Below are 17,668 nucleotides of genomic sequence, written 5' to 3'. Positions count from 1 at the left end.
CCATCCCCCCCACCCCCATCCAACCTGGTGAACTTCCTCTCTGCCACCCTGGTGTATTGTGAGTTGGCATCTGCATATTGGAGAGAACATCTGTTCTTTTGTTTTTTGTGGATTGGCTTTCACTTAGCATGATAGTCTCCAGTTCCATCCATTTATCAGCAAATGGCCATATTTTCATTCTTCTTTATGGCTGAGTAATATTCCATTGCGTATATGTACCACATTTTCTTTATTCATTCATCTGTTGAAGGACACCTAAGTTGTTTCCCTAGCTTAGCTATTATGAATTTAACTGCTATAAATATTGATGTGGCTGCATCATTATATGCTGATTTTAAGTTTTTTGGGTACATGTCGAGGAGTGGGATAAATGGGTCAAACGGTGGTTCCATCCCAAGTTTTCTGAGAAATCTTCATACTGCTTACCAGAGTGTCGCACCAATTTGTACTCCCACCAGCAATATGAGTGTACCTTTTTCTCTACATCCTTGTCAACATTTATTGTTGCTTGTATTCTTGGTAATTGCCATTCTGACTTCACTGAGATGAAATCTCAAGGTAGTTTTAATTTGCATTTCTCTAACTGTAATGATGTTGAACATTTTTTCATATATTGACTGCAAAGTCCTTATTTTCTAATATCATCACTTTAAGGGTGAGTTCAACTTATGAATTTTGGGGAATATAAATATACCATAGAAGCATATATCTAATAAAAAATTTGTTTCTATAAAATAAAAAAAATTTCAACACCATAAAAACTGTACTACACAATTTAAAAAATGGACAGATTGGCATAAAAATTTCACAAAAGAAGATATGAGGATGGCAAAAGCTCTACATCACAATTTACCATATAAACATGGATTTAAACCATATAGAAATACGACCTAGATCTACTAAAACAAAGAGAATTTTAAAAACTGACCATACCAAGTGTTGATTAGGATGGAGAGGAAATGGAATCCCCAGACATTGCTGTTTGTATATATCATACCACCATTATGAAAATAAGCTTGATCTTTATTTAAACCTCCCATATGATGCACCCATTCCATTTGTAGGGATATATTCAAGAGAAATGACAGGGGATGTCCAATAAAAGACTTGAACAACAAAGCTCACAGCTTGTTTCTTTGTAGTAGCTCTGAACTGGAAACAATCCAAAGGTCCATAAACAGGCAAATGAATAAGAAATATATAGGGACTTACTCTTCAGCAGTAAAAAGCAACATACTATGATACATGGAACAATAATAAATGACTCTCAAAATACTTAGGCTGAATGAAAGGAGTCAGAGATTTTAAAGAGTAAATATGTTCATATTTATATAAATACTACAAAATATAGTCAGAAAGTAGGTCAGTGGTCACCTGAGGATAGAGAAGATAAGAGATGAAGGATACAAGGGAGGTGTGGTTTGCACAGGAGAAGAAATGAGAAATGAGAAGAAATAAATTCTGCAGGTGATGAATACATTCACTATCTGATTACCCTGATTATTTTACAAGTGTATAATTAGTTATACAAACATACCAAATTATATACCTTAAGTATATATATATGGTTCATTGTAGGCTAAGTATTCCTCAGTAAAGATATTATGTTAAAAAAAAAAATTCTAACCGGCCCCTCAAATCACAAAGCTAGCAAAAGGTAGGAGTGGGACTTGAACCCAGGTGGTCTGTTTCCAGAGCCAATCATCACATCCACTGGTCCACACTGTGGAGGGAAATCCTGTCTGCCTCCCAGGTGGCTGCACCTGTTCAATGTTGAGTGGCTGAGTCCTGCTCTTCCTGGGTCCACTCCAGATAGTATTCAGAGACCTTTGCTAGTGGAATATGAAAGCGGCCACTCTCAACTATGCCCAGTTACTGAACATTTCCTTTAAGGGTATTCAGACGCCCACTGGCTCCCCAGAAATGCTTTTCCAGGGTCCCCAAGTTCTGCTGGCAAAAGTGTGTAGCTCCAGGACCTGGAAGGGATCAGAGATCAGAAGTAGGGCAAGAGCGGCTGTGGGTCTCTCACCTGCTGAGCAGCCCTGGTGACCTTTTGTGAAGCAATAGCCACAGTCATTTCTGAAAGCAGGAATCCTGGCCTAAGGTAAACAGCAGCTACAGTTTCTTTCTTCTTTCCCTCTTCTCTTCTTTCGGTGGTGCACATAATTAAAACTAAATGCATCCTATTTCCACATCTCAGGAGAAATAGAAAATGCCAGCTTTCCTTCCCCCTCCTCAGCACTTAATTGACAATGAAAATGTGATTAGTTTAGTTTTTGGTAGAAATAGCGAAAATTCACTATGGGAAGATTTAACATTAAATTTGGAAGCTGTGCATTGCCAGGTTTTGCTTGTGTGGAGGCAAGTTAGATATTTCTCTGGGCACATTATCACTCCTCACCTTTGTTGGGTGTCCCTGTGTTCAAAGGCCAGGCTGCACCTCAGATGACACAGGTGGGGGGATTAGTAATGACCGAAGCAACTGCAGGAGAGGGCCCTTCTCACTGTGGCTGATGAGGAGGCCTCTGGCTCCCTAAGGCTGAGTGACAGCTGACAGAGTCCTCATACCCTTCCCCATCCAGGTTCTCAGGTTCAATGCACAAGCTCTAGGTGATTTTTTCTGACTTGCAAAAACAAACCAACCAACCAAACAAAACAAAACAAAACAAAATAACAAACAACCCCCCCCACATATTTCAAAGGCTGAGAAGAAAAGCTGATCGATCACCCTGTACTCTCTTCTCCTTTGCTGTTTATTTTTAAGCAATTACTATAGTTCCAGGCCTGTCAATTCATTTTTCAGAGGTTCTTTCACACCATCATGATGGAGGACAAAAGCTACACCTGCAACAGAAACATCTAGGTCTCCCACTCAGAGATATCTGTCAGGAGACGGAGATCTGCTTGATTCGAAAACTAAAACAACACAACACAAAAGGCTAATGGGCTGAGTCTGGGTCAAATACCCTTTTACAGCTTCTGCTATTTTTTTTCGACATTACCCTTTAAAATTCTGTGTGCAGGAGTTTCTTTCAAAGCTTGGCTAAAAATGAGCTACTAGATTTGATGGGATATAGCTGGCGAGGGAAGGCTGCAGCCTTGGAAACATCAGAGAAACATTTATGTGATGGAAGCAGCACTAACAATATCATGTAATCTATGTAACTCAGACACAAGAAGAAAAAGGGAAACACACAAAAAAAATGTGCCCAGGATGTGTGATGGAAGGATTTTAAAATCTCTCCTCTAGTAGAAATGCCTAGGCTACAAGGTACAGTTGAAAGAACAATGGTTCTCATTCATCCAATCTTCTGAGAGCCCACGAGGTACCAGGCATTGTCTGAGGTTAATGGAGGCAGTGCAGTGCTTGGGGAGCCTCTATTCTAAGTGTAAGGAGGACCATAAAATTTGGGATAGCAGTGGGTGGTGACAGTGGGGCCCAATTTAAATTGAGTGATATGGAAAGCCTTTGGTTGAGATGGTATCTGAGCGGAAATTTGAATGATCTGAGGAAGTAAGCCAGAGTCCTTTAGGAATTAAACATGAGAGGTAATAGTCAAAACCTAAAATGGAGATGGATGCAGTGGTGCATGCCTGTAATCCCAGCGGCTCCGGAGGCTGAGGCAGGAGGATGGCGAGTTCAAAGCCACCCTCAGCAAAAGTGAGGGGCTAATAAGCAACTTGGTGAGACCCTACAAAATAGGGCTGGAGATGTGGCTCAGTGGTCGAGTGCCCCTGAGTTCAATTCCTGATACCATAAACAACAAAAAAAAGGACTCTCAAACAGTTGTATTGACATTATCTTCCCTCCATACCTGTCATTGTCTTTCTCGAATGGTGTTCTATCTAGAAACCAGGTGGCCCAGTCTTCATGTTACTGAGTGGCCCACACTTTTGGCTTCTTTAATATAAAACCTGGAAAAACGTCACTATTTCTTTTTCATTTCAGGCAAGTGGTACTTGGGGACAATGACAAGGAGATTTTGCCAACTTACATATTTAGCTGGCAATTCCAAAACACTTGAGTCCAGGGTCAGAACAAAGAAAACGAAAACATGTAAACGCATGGTTTGATTCAGTATACACGGCTTGGTAAAAGGAAGGATTGGATTAATAAATTCTTATAAGACCGTGAGGCCAAAACAAAATTAAAGAAAGCATACGGGGAACACTCACATGAACCCATTCTCCTTTGAATAGAAGGTAATTTTTCTGTTTATCACTCAAACGGCTGGCAGATCTCATGATCTCATCTATTGATGCTCACGTGGGAAACACATGTTATTGGGCTTCCCAGAGCATCTTAGAGAAGAGTTATTTCTTCACTGAGCAAGAGAATTAAAGCCGAGATCTACACCTAATAAGAAAACAAAAAGAGGAGACCACAAAGAAATCACGGGAAAGACTGTGCTAGCCAATCTGATTTTAGTCAGTTGGTCCAAGACACCCTCCCTGCACAAGGCTAGGAGTCTGTTATGAGGTTCAAAAGAGAAAGAGAGATAATATAAAGTATGCTAGGGAAAGGTCATAGCTCTCAATTTGCATCAGTTGACAGAAGTCCAACTACAAAAATTTAACTGTGTAGTTCACTGTGAGCAAGAGGGTGTAGTTAATTGGTCAGAAAATGAATTTGTACCTGTTGTACCAGAATTTCGCAGATAAGAGAATAAATCAGAATCAGGGTGAATTATGAGAAGACAAGCTCTCAGGGACTGAAGAGGTGGCAGCAAGGTTCCTATTTGTGAACCTGCCTTGCAGAGGACTGTGTCTGATTTAAGAATCAGCGAAGTCAAATGACCATGTACCCATCATTCCACTCCATACACTGACCTCCTTTAAGGGTGACAATGCAAAACCACCATTTCCTCATTTTCTTCCCCTGATACTACTCAAAAGCAAGATGGTGAAGGAGACATAATGATCTTTCAAGTAGGACAGGTTGAGTTTGGTTTCTAGCTCTACCACTAGGCTAATCCTACAGTTTCTTCACTTATCATGCAACTTTCCATTTTTCTCACTTGAAAGCCAAAGCAAATATCTGTAACTCAGGAGTCAAGAACTTATTGGAGGAGAAACTTATAGAGAACCCACCAGGTCCTGGCACACAGCAGGAGGTCAATGAATGCCAATTTTCTCCTTGTGTAAATGGAGCAAATTCTGTCACACAGGAATCCATTTGGATGATAATATACTAACACCAGAAAAAATGGGGGAGTAGCAGAATTGGGAGTAGATGTATGCCCTGAACTTTTCTAGTAAAAGTTGCTGAATAGTCTTAGTACTTGAACTATAGTAAAACCAAAGTCACCTTGGATGATCCATTCACATGGTGGTCTTGAAGGAGAATTTCTCCCCATTTGCAATTATTTCTTTTCTAACCATGTCTCAGTTTAAAATTTATGAAGAACATTTTTACTTTATGGCCAGTATTTTTCTTGTTGCACTGTCTTGTTAATTAAACATAGAAAAAATAAAGCAGAAGCTGTCTTCAGAAAACTTAAAATACAGTTCCAAGATTTTAAGTATTACCAAACAAAACTTTTATTGACGAAATTTACATTCCTTAGGAATTATCTAGAATTTAGTACCAAAATAAATTTGCTACTTGCAAGACACATTCTATTAAAAGATCACCACTCACGCAGTTTCCATCGAGAATACACAAGAACAGATTAAAAACGCTCATAATCTCACATAAGGAGTCTGAAATATACATGCCATCTCAGCTTACCGCCCCAAAAAATAAAAGAGAAAAAAAAACAAAACAAAACTTGTCTCATCTAAGGGAATCTTAAGCCCAGTCCTATCCTCTAAAATGTAATCACTTCTTCCAAGATCCATTCTCTTTTTAAATCTTGTTCCCAGAAAAGTCTCTTTCCTCATCACTTAAAATCTTAGGGTGAGAAGACATCTCTAAAAAGAAGCCCAGTGCAAGAATCCACTCCGGCGTTTTTTCCTCTTTTGTGAGGGCTTTGTGGAGGGTCACTTTTCCCAGTTCACACTGGCTTCTGCAGGAATAACAGATTGCTGTAGAGATTCTTTCAAGGATACAGGACAGCCTAATGTTATCTGACAGGTGTTAGAGAGGATGTAAGATTTCATTCACAATTCTTAAGCCAAGAAATGAAAGGTCAGTGCATTAAGTGAGAAACTGTCTTTCATTCAAATAATTTCTTTCCAAGACCCAGGACACACTATTGTGCCTCATCAAAAGGACACAGATAAGCAGGGATTCACACAGTCCAGGCAAACCAGTAGAAAGCAAATAGTAGTACCCTAAACCAGTGGCTGAAGGCACATTCTTTGTGGGTTCTTTCTTCTTAACCTGTGTGGGTAATGATCATTAAAATTACTAATAAGGAAAAGGAAAGGCCCTGAAGAAATGATAAAAGGGACATAGAGTGCATGGGCATCAGGGTCTCTGTGGGCAGCAACATGCAAGCTGAGACTTGAAAAACAGGTGGGCATTTGATAGATAAAGAAGGGAAGAAAGAGAATTGCGAGCAAAGAGCACAGCACCTTCGAAGATCTGTGACAGATGCAGGTACGTGTGATGAGATGCAACCCAGCCTTGTCATTCTGGGTCCATCCCCAGTGGCTCTGTAGCAAGGCTCTGGTGCCAGCCTGGCCCACTGCCATGATCTCTCTGTCCTAGAGGACAGTGAGGAACCAGCACACTCTGGACAGGACGAGGGTGACATGGAAGCTCCTTTCCAAGCAGCTCATCTCACACAATGAAGACTCAAGCCTTCCTAAACCTTCCAACGGGGGTCAAAACACCGCCAAGAAGACAGTAGGCACAAGACTGTGTCTTGTTAGTGAGAAGATACACACGAAGCGTGTCCACGAAGCAGGAGATTTGAATACCACTATTTCCCTACGCCTTTGCATAGGGTTTACTGAGCTTGCTCAAAAGAAAGGACTGAGGTCAGTAATTCTTAACTTTGGATGACATCTGCAATGAAATTCAGAAGAAAATGCAGATGCTATTTTAAAATAAAGCAGGATAAGCTTAACACTGGAAAATGATGTTTCTTATCTCCTACATATTTATCATTCTAAGTTTTATAGCTAAACCAAACACAAAATTCTACTGGAGAAAAACAGAGAGGAAGACTTCACCTAGGCAGATAACTACCACCCTGCTGTTTGCATGAAATTATGAGCAAGTTCCCTGATACTGGGTGTAAATATCACACACTTCTGACAAAAAGCACAGTCTTAAATGATCCTTTACATGCCTCTTTCTCTACCCTATTAAGACGCTCGTTGTTTCTTTGATTTATCTGATAATAAATTTTTGATGACTGGTAAGTCTCATAAAATTGCTCTGGTGCTGACTACACTGATTAATAAGTCTGAAGAATCGAAAGTGTCAAGAATTCATGTGTAAGAATAAGTTACTACCAAACATATATTAGATATTCCATAAAATATAGAATAAAAAGGTTGATCTGGTAATTTTATCTTGTATCCATTTTCCTGTAACAATTTATATTCAGGGTCATCATTGTCTTCCTTTACTCAAAAAAAAAAATCAATAAAGTAAATCCAGTTGTGGAGGGGTGGGGGAGAAATTCCAGAATTAAATGAAATCTGAAGAAATAATGTCAAATACTAATAAACTGTGTGTTCCAGAGAACTAAAGAACTCAGAATTAGCAATAGTTGCTGGAATGACTGTCAGAGATGATGTGGTCTGACTACTACTGGCTTTGAAGATGAGGGAGCTGAGGTAGGTGTGATAGGGTCATCTGCTAATGACAGAGCTGGGTTAGAGCCACCTCGAAGGTTAGTACTCTTGAGAACAGATCTGTGTGTGCCACAAATATGTGCTGTCAATAACCTCCCTTCAAATGCACGTACTGTATTTTGATTAAAAATAAAATGACCTAGGATTAAAATCAATCGATCAATCAATAACCAATCAATCATATCTCTCTATCTCTACTTGGAGCTTTTCTGTTTATTTTTGTTTTTCCTTCAATATTCCTTATTATCCCTTATTTTCCTCAGGTTTTCATAGTAGATCACTGTGCCTTTATGGCGTGGTGTATCATATGGAATAAGCACATCATCTTTGATCTCTCTCCACGCTGAGAAAGCAAGCCAATTTAATTACAGGAGAAGAGAAATCTGTGCCCTGCTATTAGTGGTCTTAATCTTGCTCATTAATCTGGACTCACCTGAAACAAGGTAGGAAATAGGAGACAAAAGTTATGAGGGCTTCAGATGTGGTTACTGGAACCCCAAGATGTGACAGGAGACCTCTGCACTGCAGTTTGTGGGGGCTGAGGTCCAGCAGCTATCACACAGGACTGCAAGGGTCCCAGGGAGAGGATTCCGCCTCTGCTGGAGGGGCTCCTGTATTGAGACAGACAGCTGACTCATAGGCCCCCCGCACTGCATCTCCTGTCTGAGTCTTGTGAAGGAGAAAGCAGGGGTAGTATTTTATGGTGCCTCCCTTCTTGAATTCTCTAGCCAAAGATGGGGGTTTATGAAGGACCTTCCATTCCCAAGAGACCTTCAATTTCTAACCAGCTTCTATTTTAACAAGGTCCACCCTTAAGAGATTAAAAATGAAAGCACTGACCCCCATGCCAGGAGCAGGAGCCTATTTGGATGAACACGATTCTGAAAGACAACCTTACAAGGGTCGGGGGCCTGGGGGGTGGGTGAAGTGGTGGGGCCTATGGAAGAAGAGTAAAGAGAAGGTGGTGGAACAAATTGATAAAGAATTGAATGTGACCTGGCGCAACTAACTAATAATGGTGCTATAGATCGAACTGTGTCTCCACCCCCATTCATTTGCTGAACACCTAACCCACAGTATGTCAGAATGTGATAATATTTGGACACAGGGTCCTTGATGTCATTAGAATGGGCCTTCAACTGATAGTATTGGTGTCCTTATAAAAAGGAAAGTTTGGCCATAGAAACAGACTTGCATAGAGGGAAGACCATAGGAGGAGACCCAGGGAGAAGAGGACCATCCATAAATAGGGAGAGGGGCCCAGAACAAATCCTTCGCTCACAGTCCTAAGGAGACTAACCCTACCAACACCCACATCTGGGACTTCTATCTGGCCTCCAGAAGTGTGGAGACAATCATTTTCCACTTGTAAGTCACCCCGTTTGGGGCACTTTGTTATGGTACACTTAACAAACTAATACAAACAGCAAAGACAAAACTAGGTATCATAGGGAGGAAAAACGCCATTAGACTCACTCAGTACACTTGCTATGAAAAATGAGCAGAGCTTCAGTGATAATTTAATTGCTGAACTTTATCGAACTTGATAAAAAAGTATGTACATTTTTAAGATATAGGTTCCTAGTGAGACTATTTAAAAATGAACTATATAGTGGAAGATAAAATTTTCTTCATCGAACATATTTAAGTATACTTAAGTATACTTAAGTATACTTAAGTCTTAAAAACATACATGAAATAATATGTAAACATAATAAAATAAAATCTGAACATTATTTCCTTAATGCTTGATGAATAAATTGGAGCACCAACAAATGCCCGTGGACATAACTTGTGATTAAACACTTCATCTGAAAATACTGGTTGAAACTCCTTTAATAAGACAATGCATTCCAAACCAAAATACCTGACAACACAAAGAACCCTTAACTGCCCAAAATAACAATAATAAAAACCCTTCAACAATGCCCAACCAGAATAAGAGAGTAGGGCTCAATAAAAAGCCAGCATGTAATAAAATTAGATATTACTGTGTAGAGAATAGAAATCACAGACAGTTTTGTTTGATTATAAAAGTGCTACTTTTTAATTTATCTGTCAAATAAAAACAGCAAATGCAGGCAATAATTTATCTAAGCTAGATAAAAAGCACCATGCATTGAACTTTAAGATTACTGGGAGTTAATAAAGGTCATTAATATGGAGGGCTGACCAATTTCACTTTGTCAAACAGGTCAATATTCAATAGTTCAATATGACTATATCATCAAAAACTGGAACTCCAAAGCAGTTCCTCTTGAACAGGAAGTAACTGGACATACTTCCTGTCTGGAATGTACATTGAGTCCAGCTGGTATTTATTTCCCATGTAATTGGACACATCTCCTGTCTGGAGTGTACATGGAGTCCAGCTGGTATTTATTTCCCGTCTATCCAGTGGGGTGAATTCCATATGTCCTGTGTAACTGAAATTGATCCTGTGAGTATCATGCTGCACCATCAGGCTCTACAGACCAGCTCAACATAGCTTGGCTGTCAACCATCATGCAGGGGTGGAGGAAGGAGTAGGAGGAGAAAGAGAAGGAGAGAGAAAGGAGAGGGGTGGAGTGAGAGAGAATATGAGACTGCTCTGCTCTTTAAAATGCTGAGATGGGATCAACAATGGCCTGTCGACTCCATTTTAAGTACCTGGAACCAATGCTGCTCTATTTTGGCTTTTCCCCCCTTGACAAAGTGAACATAAGATAAGAGCCATAATATAGAGCTGGGCACTGGGGCTCATGCCTGTGATCCCAGCAACTCCGGAGGCTGAGGCAAAAGGACTTCAAGTTCAAGTTTAGACTGGACAACTTAGCAAGACCCTGTCTCAAAATAAAAACTAAAAAGGGCTGGTGTGGTAGCTCTGTGGTAGAGTATTTCTGGCTTTAATCCCTAGCACTGCAAAAAAGAAAAACAAAACAAAACAAACAAACAAAAAAGTATATTACCAAAATATAATACAGTTTATGGGTTTCCCTGTTCTTTTCAGTGTCTTGGCAGTACTGGTCAAATGCAACATATTTGCATTCAAATAGGTCCAGAGATGTCAAAAGTTGGAATCGTATTTTATATTATGGAAGAAATGTGATAACACATTTATTAACCTTAAAAAGGAAGCAAATCATACATATGTAGCATCTATAAAGGAAATATAAATTACCAGGAACAGAATACATAGTCAAATTTTAAAAATAAAAACAATCTTTATGTCAAAAGCTTTAGGAAAAAATAGACTTTCATTTTTATGTTTTTCTGTGGCTTAATTTGAGCTATTTTCAGATACAGCAATAAATACAGAAAAAGTCTACATTGTTCTTAAAAACTGATTGTCAGTATGTAAAATTCACTGCTAGGAAGGTCCTGGGGTTTAACCCTTTCCTCCATCTCTCTGAAGATATTTATAAAACCATCTGCTAGTTTTGTGTATCCATTTATCTCTAACCAGAAAATAATAAAGTTTATAGAGTTTTTGTTAAACATGACTTTCTTCTGCAAAGGGTCATCTTAAAAGTGAATGGTCTTACCTCTCAGGCCCCCAGATAAATCCCTTAAGTTATTTAAAGAAGTGCTAGGCCACTGACTCAGCAGCCATTAGAGGATATAGTAGTTGATTAATAAAGCCCATTTGTGTCCATTACAGTCTGCACACCATGCAGGAAAAAAAGAATTACTTAGTTTTAATTCTACAAGTAAAAACAACTTGAGAAAAGATAACCAACATGTAAAAGAGTTCTTCCTTACAATCAAAAAGGATGATTTGTTTAACTAGGTTTCTAGTGAATAGAAATTCTCAGCTCTTATCTCATTGCTGCCCATCATTCACCAAGCACTGGTTTTCCCTATTATTTGTTCTAATTAGTTGCACATGACAGCAGAATGTATTTTGACTCACTGTACACAAATGAAGCACAACTTTTCACTTCTCTGGTTGTACACAATGCAGAGTCACACCATTTGTGTAATCATATATGTACCTAGGGTAATGGTGTCTGTCTCATTCTCCCATCCTTCCTACCCTCATACCCGCTCCCCTCCCTTAACTCCCCTCTGCCCAATCCAAAGTTCCTCCATTCTTCCCTTGCCCCCCACCCCTTCGCATTATGGATCAGCATCCACATATCAGAGAAAACATCCAGCCTTTGGTTTTGGGGGATTGGATTATCTTGCTTAGCCTGATATTCTCCAACTCCATCATTTATCTGCAAATGCCATGATTTCATTGTTTATGGCTGACAATATCCCATTGTGTACATATACCACAATTTCTTTTTCCATTCATCTACTGAATGGTATCTGGGTTGGTTCCACAGTTTAGCTACTGTGAACTGAGCTGCTATAAACATTGATATAAAATCAGCACTGTAGTACGCAGATTTTAAGTCCACGTTTTCTAAGGAGTCTCTATATTGCTGTCCAGAGTGGATGCACCAACTTGCAGTCCCACCAGCAATGTATGAGTGTTCCCTTTCCCCCACATCCTCACCAACACTTTTTGTAAGCACTGTTTTATTAGAATGTTGCCACTCATTAATATGAATAACAGTACAACCAGTTTTCATTTAAAAGACCCCCAAACCAACAAACAAAAAAACGAGGGGCATATGCTTCCCTAGGGTGAAAAGGGAGTGACAGGTAGGAAGAATGAGGACAACAGCTGTTTTGAGTCACACTACACTGCAAACCAGGAGGCTGGATTTCCAAATGACTCTTATCTACCAAACCTATTTTCAGCCTCACCTCACAGAGCCACACCTCTTTCTTTTGTGAATTTACTGACAACAGTTAACTTGTCTACTTTTTAAGTGGCTGCGCTCACTGTCCCCCTTCCTCGTGAATCCTGAAAAGCGTGAGCAGCTCCTTTTCACAGTGGATCTTGTGAAGCACCCCGATGGCCCCTCCTGGGGAAAAGTCTGCCTTCAGGAAACTGAACAAGCAGTGACTGTTCCACTGTAATTCTGCTTCTGTGAAATTAAAGAGGTCAAACAAAGAGATGACCACCCCTGGAGAGCCAAAAGACGGCTTGACTCAACAGTGGAAAGATGGTGACGCCCTTGGAGATGCCATCCTCAGCACCAGCCCCAGCAAACTCTTTTACTTTCACCCACAAGAGTAACTTAAGATGGGCACTGTAGTGATGCCAGCCAGGATGTGCCCCTTGCGGAAGGTACAACAGATGATCAAGGGGAGTCCTCTACCTGAGAAAGGGCAAGGAGGACATGATGGAGGCCCAAAATGTCCTCCAGAGAACCAGCTCTGAAGAACTGTGCCTCAACTTCCTGCTGCTTCACCAAAGGAGTTCCTCTCCTCACGAAGCTAAATCACGTCTGAGTGTTCTACTTCTTCCTAAGCACTGAGTTCACCGTTTTGTTCCAAATGTCCAGGTCCCCTCCTGCAGTCCATTAGAGTCTATAAATCAGACAATCCATCTTCCACGCTGTCACTGCCCCACACGTGAAGGCCTCCAGGATGTGCTGAGAGCACCAAGGTCACCGTGAAGGCCACCAGCCCACAGATCAGCATGAAAGTACAACATTCTGGCAAGTTCTTTGGTTCTTCACTGGTCTCACTTAGGTAACAGGTTAACTGGTTGGAGTCAAGGAGAAAGGAGGGAGGTGCCCTAGCTATTTCAACTGCTAAAACAGCACCGTTTTCTTGACACAGATCTATCTATATCTCCCTCTATACCTTTGTATAAAACATATCTTTAAAATATATAACATTATTATGCACACATGCATATGCCTAAATTAATATGTAAGTATTTTTTTATTGAAGGGAGCATATGTGGCTTAAATAAAAAGAGACACGTTGACTTTTAGGATTTGAAGATCTAAAACTAAGACACTGAATCTGCTATTGTTTTTTAGTTTTCACATGTGAAACTTAAAAAAAAAAAACAAGAGGCCAGGTATCTGCTAATAAGAGTGATTTTTTTCCCCCTGATAGTTGGGAAGGATACTACAAATTCATTAATTATGAAATGGTTGTATAAAACAATGAAAGAACTAAGTTGGGTTCTAGTTACATGAGGATATACTATTACACATCTGCTCATATTTAGATGAATGTGTCCTTTAGAAAGACTTTTGGAAAGATGGTAAATTTTATAAATTAGTACGTTAATTCGGTGAAACACAATGGTGGCATTTCTATAAGGTATTTAAAAGGAAACAAAACAAAACAAGTCTAAGAGTTTGACTTGGTGTCTTATTTAGCCAATAGTCCCTGTTTGGGGCTAGTATGATTGATCAAGAAGTGATGCTTGTCATTAAGGGAGGATGAGGAGGGCAGAAAAGTTGAAGTCAGGCTGCAGCGAACAGCCCTCTGTTTCCCAAGCAGGAGGGAGGATGTCACAGGGTGTCCCTGCCTCTAGGAGCTCATGCCAAGTGTGTCCTTCCACCAAAGGCTCATGGAGTTGCTTCTAAGAGCCATGTAAGGGGTACTGGGTGGTCCCCCTAGATAGGGGACAATAGCACTCAGTGCTTACTTAAGCTGTTGAACATTAATTTAACTATAGAGAAGAAGGTATGCAGTGAGTACTTGGAGGGGAACTCAAACAGAAAAAGCATGTTGACAGCAAGGAACCTGCTCTGGTTATGCCACCCGCCCCCAAAGTAGGAAGCTAATAATGGAGATAAGAATAGATACATCAGGGCTGGGATGTAGCTCACAGGCAAAGCATCTGCCTTGCATTCCCAAAGCTCTGGGTTTGACCCCCAGTTTCAAACAAAAAGGAATATATACATTAAATATGTTACTGATTAAAATATGTTTGTCATGTATTCTAAGTAACTAACTACCAATTGACTCAACCAAGCATTAAACCTCTCCTTTATCCAGAATCGTCACCACGTTTAAATAAATGGAAATCAACTATAAACTGTATAAAGGTGATTAATTGCCTAATAAAAACTCTGAAATACTTAAAATCCATAAACTCCAAAATTAATCTTTTTAAATGAAATTAAAGTTAAAAGCACTTTCATGGGCAACATATTCTAATCCTCCATAAATAATATATTAATCTACAGTAAATTAAAAACTTGTTAACCAGGATAATAAAGAGATAATTTCTTTCAGTTCTGGATTAATAGTAGTTTATTTGTGTATTTTTCTGTATACTATCACATACACAGGGTTTTTTTAAAAGATGACCCTACAAACCAAGCTCTACACAGCTTCACATTTATGAAGAAAAAAATCAGAGCCCTAAAATACACAATGGCAATTAATTACAAGAAGAACAAAATTAATAATAATCTGTTAACTTGCAACTACATTTCCACACATTTTCATTAACGACACTAATTTCTAAGGCTGAGCTATATTTGCATTTTTAAAAAGAAAAATTGAATCCATAATAATTGAACATATCTATACAGGTCATGAAACAATAATGCATATCCTATAGTTATTCTCACTTTACTCAAGGCTTATACTGTAAATGTCAGAGTAATGCCTTAAAAAAAAAAAATCTAAAGCATACTTTAAGCCACTTTTATCTATGCGGATATACTGCTGTTTTGGCAATTTTGGTGTATTTAATTTTCATGTCATTATTCTTCAGGGTGCTCAGGCTTTAAGGCTACAGAACCACAGATGGCCATTTAGAAGGACAGGTTCAGTCCTGTCACTGGATCCAGACCCACCAGCACAGCACAGATTCAGTGAGAACTATGTTGAATGGCAGCATCTTTCTGATACTTTTCCTCCCCCTCAAATCAGGAAAAAAAGAAAAAAGGAGAGTGATTTTTAATTGAATATGACCTTTAATGACCTTTAATACTTGCTTCTGACCAGTGAAATCCAAGTTTCCTAAAAATTTTGTTAAATTTTCAAAAGTTCATGCTGAACACAAACTGGGATGGTCTGGATGTCAGGTATGCCCCAAAAGCTCATGTGTGAGACAACGCAGGAAGGATCAGAGGAGAAACAAATGGGTTGTAACAGCCTTAACCCGATCAGTGAATTAATCCCCGAAATGGGATTAACTAAGAGGTGTCTGGAGGCAGGTAGGGTGTGGCTGGAGGAGGTGGAGCACTGGGGGTATGGCTTTGGGGTATATATTTAGTGAGCTTGGCTTATTCTCTGCTTCCTGACCATCATGTTGAGCCGCTTCCCTCTGCCACACTCTTCCACCATGATGTTCAGCCTCACCTGGAGCCCTCAGGAATGGAGCCAGCTGTCTATGGACTGAGACTTCTAAAACTGTGAGCCCCCAAATGAACCTTTCCTCCTCTACCACTGTTCTTGTCAGTCTCTTAGTCATAACAGCAAAAAAAAAAGCTGACTGAAACACAGATTAAATTTGACTATGGATTTTTTTTCAAGTCTTTTTTGTAGGTGTTTAGAAGCAGGCTAATTTCAGCCTTAGGGATCAGTTATTCAGATAAATGACTGGTTTGGGAATGAGGAACTGAACCAAGGAGGGAGGAGTTGGGAACAGCTAGGTTTTAGGAACGGTTTTCCACAGCCCCCTTATTCTGAAGGGAGACTTGAGGTACTGTGATCCTGTGATTTTTTTCAGCTGGCTGGTTCTCCCCCTCTTTCTCTTAGAGATTATCATCTCACTAGAGTAAACTCTTCTAAATAATAGAAGGATGCTTTCCTACTACTCTCTACTGATTTTATAAATACGCTGCTTAACAATGTTGCTCATAACACTTGTAATTCTTTGCACTCACAGAAGAGTAATATATTCTGATCTTAATGCGTCTGGTGAATTTCCTGAGTGCCATGGATATTCAACTAATTTAATACCTTAAAAAATACTCTAAACAAAATTGGTAAATGCACCTTTGAAAATGTCAAGTAAAACTAGTCATTTTTTTGTGTGTGTGTGTGTGTGTGTGTGTGTGTGTGCTGGGGATCGAACCCAGGGCCTCGTGCATGCAAGGCAAGCACTCTGCCACCTGAGCTATAGCCCCAGTCCACCACATGTAATTTTTAACAAAATATTTTGAAATGCTACCTGTTAACTGCCAACAATAGGACAATGATACACAATAATTTTAAAAAATGGCATAGTTATGAACACCATAAAAATCAAAGTTTACTATTTCAGAAAATCAGAGTCTACTTACTACTTATATGTCTCAGAACGAATATATTCGAACACATGGGACACGCCAAGCTGGAACTGGTCAGCAATTGGGGTAACCCAGGGATTGTTCTCTGCTTTGAATACTTGCTTCTGACCAGTTAAATCCAAGTTTCCTGAAAAGATGAAAAGGAAATGAAAAAGGTGAAAAAGGTGAAGGTCATTTAATTCAACACAGATCCATCTAAGGAGTTATACTCAGCAATCACAGCATAGCCCGAAGTACTTTAATGGATCAAAAAAATCATTTGAGTTTTTAAACATTTTCACCCTAAGTCATCACTGGGACCCAATGAATGCCAGTTATTATCCCCTGGTTCAAAAAATTAAGACCAAATGATGGAAGGAAGGAGAAAGGAAGGATGGGTGAGCAAGTAGAGAGCAGGAGGATTTGGAAAGAAACAAACCTGGAAGGAATTCTTGCCAATGAAGCATATGCCTTATTTTTCTGGGTACCTGCTAGAGACTAAAAAAGACTTGTTCAAGATTGAGAGAAGTGATATTAAAACCTCCTTAAATTCTACCTTGACAACATCAATGTGCATCTCCACTTGTCCTTTTGGATCTAAACCCAATCTGATCAACACCACTTCTTTCATCAAGCAAAGGAGAATACAAGTGAAGTAAAACAAGAATGTTAACAAGGAAAATTATTATTGTATTATTCAATTAGCATAAGCACATCTCAGAATGAGACCTAAATGAATCTCATTAACATAGTAATGATGGAGACTAACATTTGTATAGCTCTAATCAGTTTACAAATTGCCTTTTAAAAATCATTTCCTCATTTAATTCTCTAGTAATCTCCAAGGT

At 39.4% G+C, this 17,668-nt stretch overlaps 1 protein-coding gene across 4 annotated transcripts in view; it reads right to left on the bottom strand.

Moving 5' to 3' along the window:
* Window positions 1-17,668, bottom strand: part of Rsu1 (Ras suppressor protein 1) — a 182,449-nt gene that overhangs the window by 69,323 nt on the left and 95,458 nt on the right. For 2 of the 4 annotated variants that reach the window (XM_015483408.2, XM_048809053.1), the window contains one exon: window positions 16,836-16,968. The exons of 1 other annotated variant lie outside the window; for it this stretch is intronic. In XM_015483408.2, coding sequence (XP_015338894.1) covers window positions 16,836-16,968 — 133 coding nt within the window. Of the gene's footprint in view, window positions 1-14,842; window positions 15,468-16,835; window positions 16,969-17,668 lie in introns of those variants that run through there. One more of the 4 variants, XM_015483409.2, reaches the window with a different exon arrangement.

This window comes from Marmota marmota, unplaced genomic scaffold (assembly GCF_001458135.2).
Source record: "Marmota marmota marmota unplaced genomic scaffold, marMar, whole genome shotgun sequence".
In the NCBI taxonomy this organism is placed as follows: Eukaryota; Metazoa; Chordata; class Mammalia; order Rodentia; family Sciuridae; genus Marmota; species Marmota marmota.
This window is presented reverse-complemented; position numbering and strand designations above follow the sequence as displayed.